This window comes from Anastrepha obliqua, chromosome 1 (assembly GCF_027943255.1).
Source record: "Anastrepha obliqua isolate idAnaObli1 chromosome 1, idAnaObli1_1.0, whole genome shotgun sequence".
Lineage (NCBI taxonomy): Eukaryota > Metazoa > Arthropoda > Insecta > Diptera > Tephritidae > Anastrepha > Anastrepha obliqua.
Window position 1 is genome coordinate 26,190,935 of NC_072892.1, and position 12,261 is coordinate 26,203,195.

General features: G+C 34.7%; 1 protein-coding gene across 3 annotated transcripts in view; it reads right to left on the bottom strand.

Moving 5' to 3' along the window:
* Nucleotides 1–6,267: 6,267 nt before the first annotated feature.
* The window catches only part of LOC129253470 (MYND-type zinc finger-containing chromatin reader Zmynd8), a 31,661-nt gene continuing 25,667 nt past the window's right edge, over nucleotides 6,268–12,261 (bottom strand). For all 3 annotated transcript variants that reach the window (XM_054891860.1, XM_054891861.1, XM_054891859.1), the window contains one exon: nucleotides 6,268–6,626. In XM_054891860.1, coding sequence (XP_054747835.1) covers nucleotides 6,282–6,626 — 345 coding nt within the window. In that variant the 3' untranslated portion in view covers nucleotides 6,268–6,281. The remainder of the gene's footprint in view (nucleotides 6,627–12,261) is intronic.

Here is a 12,261-nt window from a genome sequence, read left to right on the forward strand (position 1 = left end):
GATGGTGTGTGTCGATTCTCCTTTCATGGGTCTTTTCGAAGACTTGGAGTATTGTGAATAGATATTTGGTCGATGGTAGACTTTCCAGGTCTGAAGCCACACTGATAAGATCCAATCAGTTGGTTGACGGTGGGCTTCAGTCTTTCACACAATACGCTCGCTAGAACCTTATAGGCGATATTTAGAAGACTAATCCCGCGGTAATTGGCACAAATTGCCGGATCGCCCTTCTTATGGATTGATACACACTTAAATTCCAATCGGCAGGCATGCTTTCATCCGACCATATTTTGCATAGAAGCTGATGCATGCACCTTACCAGCTCCTCACCGCCATGTTTGAATAGCTCAGCCGGCAGTCCGTCGGCGCCCGCGGCTTTGTTGTTCTTTAGCCGCTTTATCGCTATTCTCACCTCGTCATGATCGGATAGCGGAACGACAATTCCGTCGTCAACGATTGGGGTATCGGGATCTTCACTTTCTCGGTGACACGTTCTCGGGACTAAGATCACTGGATGCTCCTTTTTTCGACAGCCTGGGGCAGTGCGCCAACCTAAATCCCAGCAATCTTCTCCATTACATCAACAGCTCTGGCTGGCTGTAGATATCTTCCTGTTGGAGGTTTCATAATGGTATCAAAACGGCGCTTTAGTGCTACTTGAGGAGTGCCAGACTGGTACTTCAACCATTTCACCTACCTACCTAACTCGTAGTACGGCTACAGCCAGACATATCCTTTTAAGGACCACGAACCGCGATCACGGATGTCATATTCCCGATATAAGCGTAACGTCAAAACATAGCTATTGAAGTCTTTACGGTTGTTAACAAGTTCCTTGAGATTATTCCAGTTGGTATTGGAGTTCCTTAGGTCGGCATCTATCATACATCGCCAGGAGGTCTTTGGTCTACCCCAGCTTCTAGCAACTTGCGGATGTCAAGAAAGGACAGCCCGGCATCCTTGCGCAGTGCAAGACCTATCCAACCAAACCGTCTGCGTTTGATGGTTAGCTTGACGGGGAATTTCTTAGTCGTTTCCAATAGGTCCGTATTAGAAATGGCATGCAGCCACCAGATCCTTAGGATTTTCCGCAGGCAGGCGTTGATAAAAGTTTGCTATTTTCGGATCAGTACAGATGTTAGCGCTCAGAACTCGCAACCATATAGCGCCACGGATTTTACATTGGAACTGAAGATCCGCAGCTTGGTCTTGACTGATAAGGATTTCGAAGCCCATTTGTTGTTTAATTGTGCAAAAGCACGGCGAGCTTCATTTACTCAACGTTGCGCCTATTGGTGTTATTTTGCTCCCGAGATGACATAAATCCTTTTTGAAGTTGATTTCGCTCCTGCCTACGGTGAAATGTGTGACATCACTCTCTAATCAATTGGGTCTTATTTATATTTATTTGAATTCCAACTTCGTCTAAATTATTTTGTGCAGCCAGGACCTTTTGACAGCAAGGAGGGGCGATGTCATCAGCGTACGCCAGTTTTTCTAGATGTTCGGCGAAGTTAATGGGTACACCCCGCTTGCCCGTTAGCGCTTTGTTCAGCACATCGTCGAGAACTAGGAGGAACAGCAACGGAGACATGAGACAGTTCGCGAAATATAGTACATTCACGTGTGTCGTATCCGAGTTGTACGTTCACGGATGTGACGATTCGAGCTCAGTTTACGAAGAGGAAAATATTTCATCCAGGCACAAAGGCTGCGAGGAGATAACAGAAGTGCGTTCAGTTGTTTGCTATTGCCTGAAAAAAGAAGCGTCGATAATGAAATAAAACTTATTCTATATACAAAGTGGCGCAAAATTAATCACCCTAACAGAAGACTTACAATTTTTGCAAATGTCATATTTAACACTTTTGAACTAAACAGCTGCAGTGTACAAACAGACAAGCAATGAAGCGCAAGCAGGGGAACACTCAAAATCATTTTTTTTTTTTTCATTTAGTAAAAAAGTTATGCAAAAACTAGTTTGGATGATTAATTTCGCGTCACCTTGTAGAATATTTTACCGATATTTTATTTTTAATATTTAAAATATTTTCCATTTTATTTTACTTTAATATTTTAGCATTTTATGAAATTCAAATTATGTTTAAGTCCAGTTGTGTACATTTTCTTGAGCGTAATACTTACATACAAAAGTAAATATGTGCATACATATATAGTATATATATATAATGCTTCAATTTATAGGAGAAATATATAATTCTAACAATTCATACAATAATGCCAATAAAGTTATAAAATATTATATATGAAAATTAAAAAGAAAAAAAAGAGATAAAAAAAAATACAGATTGTTAATCTGGTTTCTATAGCAGCGTAAAATACTGCTTAATTATTTTTCTGTTTTTTGTTTGGTGCCACCGAAGTGACAGTCTATTGCCGGGTATAAATCCCTTTGCGTAAACCCAGCAAGGAAGCTTCCAAGCAGCTACAAAGTACATACATTTTATATGTAAGTACAGCTCGCGACAAACACTCAACACATCAACTTTTGATCAGTTTTGCACAAGGCGAATCTATTAAAGGCGGTGTTGGTAAATCAGCTGAGTTGCTTTTTTTTATTTTTTTCTTTCGCCGTGTCTATGTGGCTGTCAACTCAGAATGAAACGAGGCGGCGACATTATTTGTTTTCTAGTTTCTCAATACTTTGCATTGCCAATCAAACGTACCGAACAGTGTTGTTGGTCTAGTGCCACCACCTTTAATGAATGCGCCTTGGTTTTGACTATTTTCAATTTTCGTTTTAATGCTCATTTTTTTGTCAACAAAAACCATATAAGCTCAAGTTTTAAACTTTATACAGAAATTAGAAAAATTTCATAAAATTTTCGGCCTCAAATTGGAGTTTTGCTTTAGCTTTTTTAAGGGGACAGATACCGGTAAAATTTCGAAAAAAAACAAAAAAAAATGTTTCATATAATGTTAATATAATCCTTTAAGAATATGTCAAAAAAAATTTAGAATGTAAATTTAAGTATTTCTTATATTACAGATCGTCAACCGTGACGAGAGGTATAGTTACGTTGTATTCAAACTTTAGACGCGTTTTTCTGAAAACTCTATTTTTCGAATTGGCGTACACGATAACTCGAAAAGTTATTGACCGATCTCCCTGAAATTTTGCACACATCTTTTTATGATATTCCTTTCTATGTGAATTTACAATTCGAAAATTTTTCGAAAAAATAATTTTTTCGAAGCAAAAATAGTAAGAAAATTCGCCACAAAATTAATTCTTTTTTTTTTGAAGCATTTTATCCCGCGAATTTTTTTTTTTCATTTGTTTTTAATCATATAGAAATTATGACATTAATAAACAAAAAAAAATTTTTTTTTTTGTTTTCAGGTCACTGACGCTGACGCACAATGCCCGCCGTTTGAGAAGCCCCGCTGCGACCTTCCTGGAAGAATTGAGCGTACATCCGCCATTTTAAACGATTAAAATAAAAAAAAAAATTTGTATTATAAAAATAAAAAAAAAAAAAATTTATATTATTAAAATAAAAAAAAAATGTATATTATTGAAATCAAAAAAAATTTTATATTATTAAAATAAAAAAAACTTTATATTATTAAAATAAAGCAAAAATTGTATATTATTAAAATATAAAAAACATTTATATTATTAAAATAAAAAAAAAATTTATATTATTAAAATAAAAATAAAAAATATTTATATTATTAAAATAAAAAAAACTTTATATTATTAAAATAAAAAACAAAATTTTATATTAAAATAAAAAAAATTATATTATTAAAATAAAAAAACATATTTATATTATTAAAGATGCTTTCCATTTCAATTCAACCGGGCTATTCGGGTCATGTTCTTCGATTTCGATGTAACTGAAATATGTTGCTCTCTGGTCAAAATAATGAGACACGTATTTTTTTGTTCGCCCGAAAAAAAAATTTTTCAAGAGTTATCGGCAATTTTGTTTTTCGGCTCAAACTCGATTTTTTTTAATTATATAAGAAAAACATTTTTTTAAATGCCCATAACTTAGTCAAAAATGAACCGATTTTAATAATTCTGGTTTCAAAATGATCGTAATTACTTACACGAGCGACTTCATGTAGAAACAATTGCAAAAAAGTAGTTGAAAATTTTTTATTTAGCAAAAAAGAAAAAAAATTGAAATTTTTTCGAAATTTAATATTTCAAAAAGTGTTTATATGGAGAAAATGCGCAACAGCTTCAGGGAGAAAAATTATAAAAAATCTTCTAACAACTTCGAACTTGCACTTTATTCCAAGAGTATCGTATTATTGTTGTATCGCACTAAAAACAAAAAAAAAACTAAAAAAAATTTAGTGAATAATTAAAAACCGCGAATTCGGATAAAAAGTTTGCAGATTTTTTCTAACTTTTGCATACAATTTTAAAACTCGATTTATATGGTTTTTGTTAGAAAATTAGCCACAGTTTTATATAAAAAAAATAATGAGCATTCAACAAAAACGCAAACTAGTCAAAACGTTGAAGTGCCATCGTTTTGTCGCGAGGCGTAGCTATACCGTATTTGACGAAGCAATTCACGAGCACGAACTAATTTTAATGATTAGTTGCTATCTCAGTAAACTTACATTATTATTCAATATGTTTTTATACGGTAATTATTATTTTATATGTATATTAAATTTTAAAAGTTCAAATTCATTACTTGATTTTTTTTTTTTGTTTTTTTGTTTTTCAATAAAATTACTGCTACATTTATAATTACAAGCTAATCACGGTATTTCGTAATATTTTATTGTGGATTTAATTACGCTTAGTAGTCATAAGCATGGTAATAGTATTATTTTTGAAAAACTAACAACATAGGCATATTAGTGGGTATGCGTTTGTACGTACGTATGTATGTGTGTATGTATGTAAGTTTTTATGCGTTAAGATACAAATGTGTGAATGACTTTTACATATAAGTAGATGCTTATATGTAATTACCCTATGATTTAATGTACGGCTTATAGTATGTATTTACATATGTATGTGTGGACTTTTCACACATATTAACTTATTTTTTTTTTATAAATACAATACTTTTAAAATACTTAAACTAGTCCAAACAAATATTTATACATTTCATTATGTACGTACGTTAGTATGCATAGCAGGCATGCACTTAGCTAAAGTACAATTCCGGCGAACGGCGAACGGCAAATTTCACCCAGCGGGGCGACAGCGCCCAGCAAATTTGCTTAATTAAGCACAATCAGAGCGTAAATGGTTAATGACAAAGTTCTATGTGCTTACAGAAGATTCTAAGCTGGCTGATAGGGTGACACAATATGCAGCAGACACAAATTTTAGAACATGAAAGGAATACACTAAGAAATAGATGGTTTGAAAAGAATTTGAAATATTAGAAAATAGCTTTTACTGGGTGTTAAATTTTTTTAAGTAAAAAAATTAACACTTTTCAACAAAAAAATAATTATATATTATTGTCTAATTTCAATTTTAAAAACCTGAGCAGATTCAACAAATGGTCACAACAACAGTGTCGCCAGCGACGGCATTAGAAATAAATATCGCGCCGCCTATGGCGATCGAGCGAATTTGAGTGCATTTCATTTTTTATAGCATAGATGCGCCATAATTCGCCGTTCGCCTGTATTGTATTTACAAATGATATTATTATGACATTGACAAGTTGTTATGCTGTTTACTTATACATTTGCATATGTATATGTGTGTGAATTTTACATGGCTGAGCTACTTATTCAATTGTAGCAGTATTAACTGCGTTTAAGTTTCAGTTGAATTAATTACTTTAGTTTCTAAAACCTAAGGACTTCTATTTACATACGCATCTTAAAAATAGTGAAAACTAAAAGCAACTAAAAACCAAATGTCAACTTAAAGAAAATATTCGAGTGCACAGCACTTCGTTGTTGTGGTTGCATTATTTATGCGAGAATTTCGCCTGCTTCTTCTAAGCATTTTAGAATCTCTGTACTTCATCCTCTTCTCATACGTATATTCACTTTCTTCCCAACGCAATGGAAAGCGGACAATGGCCAGCCATGGCTGCTGGCGGCGAACGCTTCGTTGTAGTTGTTATAGCTGCTGCTGTCGCTGCTGCAGCTGCTACGGATCCTGGCATCATTGCCTGCGCCACTGTTACCGATTTTGTTTTCTGTGCCATTGCTATGCCGCCACTACCACCACCTCTATTGCTGCTCGCATGTGTCGGATGTTGTAGGTGCATTGGCATTTGTTGATTGCCCGCATTCGTGCACGCGGCTGCTGCGCATCATCACATTTGCGTGGGTCGCAAAACGCCACAAGACATCGATGTTGCACCTCCCCCACTGGTCGCACTATGCATTGTGGCCATTGTTTGTTGCATCGCTTGCGCTGCAGCAGCTGCTCGACTGCGCGAATTGCCTCTGGCCATTGACGCAGCGCTGCCGCCATTACCGCTCATCATTCGCTGATGTTGTTGCTGCTGTTGCTGGGGTGTTAGCTGTGTCATCGCCTGTGTTACGTTCGACGCCGGTGCGGTTATTGTGGCCATATTAGCTGCACCAGCGTTGTTGGTGGGCGCAGCGCTGGTCAGCTCCCAGCTATTGCCGCGTTGTACGAGAGCTGTTATGGGCAGCTGTGAGGAGGAAAAAAAAAGAAGAAAAATAAACATTTAGTTAGTACGAATAGGAGAGTAGAGTGCAGTTATAACTTTTAGCTTTGGTGATTAATACATTTGTGGGAACCCTGGTAATTTTTTTTTTTTTCAATTAACTTCATGTCATAAAAATCTCATTGGCAACGCTAATATACACATTTGGTCATTAAAATAGGTATATGGTTTTTATTCCATAGGTTAATATAACAAATGTTAGTTTGGCGAAAAGAACTCCATATTTCTCCATAATATCTCGATAGATGACTGCAATGATCGATATCTCGAAAAGTATCGATCAAACAATTTAAAGTTTATGCTCGTTGTCGAGGTGACATTTCACACTAAAAATAATTCTTTCGCTGTTTTTTGTTTGTTCCATTCAGTTGTGGGTTACAGGGTGTTAACAATGGTCAAAGTCAACAAAGAGAAAATTCGGTGCATTTTACAGTTGTTCTTTGATAAAGGCGAACATGCAAGCCAGGCCGCTGAAATTGTGAATGGTGTTTATGGTGCCGATACTGTAACAGCAAATTACGTGCAATTTTGATTTCTTCGAAAAGCGCCTGAACCTTTTGATGTTAAAAAAAATGTCGATAACCTCGAAAATATCGATAAAATCACAGAAATAATCGAAGTTGATAGGCATGTTGGTATTCGTAGCATCGCCCAGGAGCTAAAGATCGACAGTTTTACACTATTTGCACAAAATTTTTAACAAAAATTGTGTGCCCACCATTGCATAAACACTTTTTTCTATTCGATTTGACATAGAGTTGATAATCCAACGGCAGGTTTCTGTTGGAGTAGAATATCATAGTTCTAAATCCTTCTTATTTTTTAAAGTTTCCTTCCCGGTTCGCTACTTTAAATCTGCCCAAAGGTTTCCATTGGGGTTTAGGTCGAGTGACTGGCTTGGCCAATTCCATAACACTATTTTGTAAAAACCATTCACGCGCTAACATTGAGGAGTGTTTTGGGTCATTATCTTGCATAAAAAGGCACCGAAGTGACATTTGCTCCTCTTAAATTATGTCCTTGTAAATAATTAGTAAATGTTCTTAATAAATTTGTCCATTTTATTCCACTCCATATCAAGAGAAGCATCTCCAAATCATTAAGTTGCCGCCCCAGTCAACAGTCAAGCACACTGAGTATTTTTGGGAGCCGCGGTGAGAACACTGGTCTTTTAGGCCGTCTGACATTTTCCCCAGCATCATTTCCAAATAAATCCAAATAAATGTATTTTTGCTTCATTGGCCCAAAGTATGTTACGCCATTTTTTCATACCCTCTGGTACACACCATGACTTCTGCTCTTGAGAAAAACTTTTTCTCTTTCTTAAATTTACTTGTTTCAATAGAGGAACTTTACGATCTATTCTGCCTGGTAGATTCATGTTGTACAATCGCCGCCGTACAGTTCTCGCTGATACTGCGTTGTGCAATGTGCGGCTGCAGGGGCTTTTGATGACTCAAAAGGAGTGCAAGTCGATTTATTTTTGGCACCACGTAATTCTATGGATTGTTTGGGCATAAGGGTATTAGGGGGCTAGTCAGGGGGTAGTCAGAATTTTCAAAAAAATTAATTTTTTTTTTGCATTTTCTTAAAGTATAATATCTTAAAAATATTGTGTGAAAGTGTTTGAAGTGTTTGAAGTGAGTCCGACAAATACTTTTCAAGTTATTCAACAATTAACAGAGGGCGCTCGGGTGCTCCGGAGCGTTCGAGAGCAAGTAACTGGATGCTGCGCGTATGAAAGTGGCAGATAAGCGCGAAATATAAAATTTTTTTTTTTATTAATACTTTTATTTGCAATCTATTCTAAGAACAATAAGCAAATTATATAACATTGTGGTTATTTGACATGTATTATTGATCTCCAGTGAAAACAATAATAATATACTTATATGTAATACATATATTTATACCAAGTTAAGGCTATACATGTGATAACGTTATATGAATATGTTGTAAACTTATTAATAATAGTGATTAGGTACGAAATGGGAGATCTAAAACATGTTGTCTTTTCAGTCTTATTATTTCATTGGTTTCATCTAAGAGAGTTATTGCAAGCGGGTTTTCATGATAGCTTATCCTTTGCAAATATGCTGTACTGAATCTTTTAATCTCAGTTTTTATGAAACGAATATGTAAGTCTGAATGAATGGCTTTATTGGTAATGAACCAGGGTGCACTCGTTATCAATCGAAGGGTTTTCGACTGATATCTTTGTAAGATTTCTATATTAGAATTAGAGGCTGTTCCCCAAAGTTGTACGCCATATGTCCATACTGGCTTCAATAGGGCTTTGTATAATAATAATTTGGTTTCAAGGTAAAGTGGTGACTTAGGTCCAAGCAACCAATAGAGTTTTCTTGTTTTAATTTTTAATTGGTTAGCTTTAGCTTGTATATGACACTTCCATGTTAATCGCTTGTCTAGGTGTAAGCCTAAATATTTTACACTGTTACATTTAGGAATAATGTTTCCATTGATCTGCAAGTCAGGACAGTCATTTCGCCGTAGTGTAAATAAAACATGTACAGATTTGTTGGTATTAACTTTAATCTTCCAGCAGTCTAACCAGACCTGCAAGTAATTCAATGCAATTTGTACTAGTGAGGTAGATTCGGTTGGAGAATAACTTGAAGCAACAAAAGCGGTATCATCAGCATATGTTGCAATAAGTATATTTTCAGTTACTGGCATATCTGATGTGAAAATAGTATAAAGAACTGGACCGAGTACGCTTCCTTGAGGTACCCCAGCTTTGATGTATGCAATGCTAGATGTTTCATCTTTCACTTTCACGTAAAATGATCTTTCAGTCAGATACGATTTTAGGATTAAATATATCTGTGCGGGGAAAATTTTTTTCAATTTGTATAAAAGACCATGATGCCAAACTTTGTCAAATGCTTGTTGGATATCCAAAAAGACAGCTGAACAATACTCTTTTCTCTCGAAAGAATCAACAATGAAGTTAACCACTCGGTGGCATTGTTCGGGAGTTCCATGGTGTCGGCGAAAACCAAATTGATATTCAGGTATTATATTATGTTGTTTTAAAGTTGGCGATATTCTCCGTAAAAATATTCTCTCAAATATTTTAGAGAAAAATGTCAGTAAACTTATTGGTCTGTAAGACGTTACTTCATTTTCAGGCTTATTAGGCTTGGGAATCATAACAATTTCCGCGCATTTCCATTGTGTAGGAAAATAGTTTAATCTTAATATAGCGTTGTAAATATGTGTCAGCAGCATAATGCCTTTTTTTGGTAAACACTTTACTACTTTAGAATCAATTTTATCATAGCCTGGTGATTTATTTTTACTTAAGTTTTCTATTTCGGTACGAATTTCTGCAAGTGTAATATGCTTAATTGGCAACGATAGTTGGCACGGGACATCGAGAAATTGAAGAACGTCAGAGTCGTTATTGTTACTGCTGTTAAAGGCTGTGAAAGTTTTTTCTAGATGCTTTGCAAAAGCATCAGCTTTGCTCTTATCTGTTCTGCACCATCTATCATTGCAATCTTTAATAGGTACACTTCTCTTCTTTGGGTGTTTTATGTACTTCGTTGCCCTCCAAATAAGTACAAAAAAATCAATTATTAATTAGTATAATTTTGAGTTCTTGACAAATAATCTGAATTAAACTGTTATATCTTAAATTTTCCACCAATACTAAATTGGATCAATGAACAAATTTTTGGTATTTGACTTATTTCCCTATTCGCTCTTTGTCTCTACTATCGCGGTTTGGAAATGATTTGCTTCTAACTCCTATAATTGCTATCACAAAGGACGAACCAAACTATTTCGTCCAAGTGGGCCCTACTCTCTGGGCAACCATTATAACCTAACCTAACCTATAATTGCGCTGCAGAATTTAGAAACGGCCTGTGGTTTTTAATGTTGCTAGCAACGTAGTTTTATTTATTCCTCAAGTGCTATAGACCAGTGACAGGAGGACTTTGATGAACTTGGCTCCCCTTGAATTACAAGTTAGACACGAGTTGAAAGCGGGTGAGGTTAGGTTAGGTTAGCCAGATTGCTTGTCTAAGGCAAGACACTCGCTGGCCCTAAGGCCCCATTGTGATACCTGCATTTGATGTTCATCCCCTAACTAAGTTGCTTACACCACTTAGATATTTTTAAAAAGCTAACTAGTCCCTCCTACGGCGCACACTGGGGATTTTTGTACAGAGATGCGGAAAAAAGTATACATCCCAAAAAATATTTACATTTTTACTACTAACGAAGTTGTATATATTTGTGTATGAAAAGAACATGTCTAAAAACTATTTTTTAAAAAAATTAAAAAAAAAAAAATTTTTTTTTTAATTCATATAAACTTTTTTTTTTTTTTTTTTTTTTTTTTATTAATATAAGCCAGCAAATATTTACGCACAGGATACATGTAAGTTCATAATTCTGAATTACCCTCAAAATGTCAAAACAAAATTAAGGGGGTAGTATGGTATTTTTTTTTTTTAATTATTCTATAACATCTTAAGATTATTGTGTGAAAGTTTGAAGTGCATTAGAGTAAAATTGACAAAGACACAAAGGATTAAGTATCTACCTCTCCAACCGGATTTCACGCTGCCGAAAATCTTTAAACGCGTTTTTCTCACACTTGCCTTTTTTACGGTCGGTGTCCACTGCAGATTCATATCTACTGCACCGATTCTTTTCAAATTTGGTTTTTTTGTTTCTTTACTTTATTCACGAGGTAATGACGTCGAGTTTTTTTTTTTTTTAAATTTTGTCATATTTTAAAACAACAAAGTTTTCAAGTTTTTTTTATGAAAAATCGGTGTTTTGACTTCAAAGCGCTTTAAAAAATTAAAAAAAAAAAAATTCGACGTTGTTACTTGCGAAACTTTATTAGCTGATGAAATCAATTTGGTTTTTTGATTTTAGTTGATCCAGTAATGAGTTCTGAGGGACAACTTTTTTATGAGACGTCCGCGAAGATTCGCTGCCACCAACTCATTTCTTCATAAAAATCAATGAAAATTTCACACAATATTCTTTAAATATGACTTTATAATGAAGTAATTTTAAAATTTTGAATAAATCAACTGTGTTGACAAAAAAAATTTCGAAAAATATGCTTGTTTTACACCGAATTAACCATACTACCCCCTTAAAAGTGTGTCGTTATCATTATGCACACACTAGAAAGCGTTTAGTTATTATCATTGCCTAAAAATAATCAGTGGCGCCTGGTGGCACCTGCAATTGATTAAAACTGAAAGAGACGCTATTAAGAAAAACGTTGATACTAGTTTCTAACCGTAGGTAAATGTAGCTCAACTTGCAGATCCAAGAACATGAAGGAATATGATTTTTTTTTTTTCGTAAAATTAATTATAAATAGATAATCAAATGCTTCACAGCCTTTGTTCTTCCGGCTAAAATATATAAAAATATCGTACCCTAAATGAAAAATAAAAAATTGGAAGTCGGCTCAAGCAAAAGGAAAAAAAACCACCTTGGGCTTTGAAGTTTTTTCTTGGTCAGTTCAATACTATAAAAAAATTATACTTTTGACATATCTATAAAAAAAACTGTCTAATAGCGGTCGCCCCTCGGCAGGCAA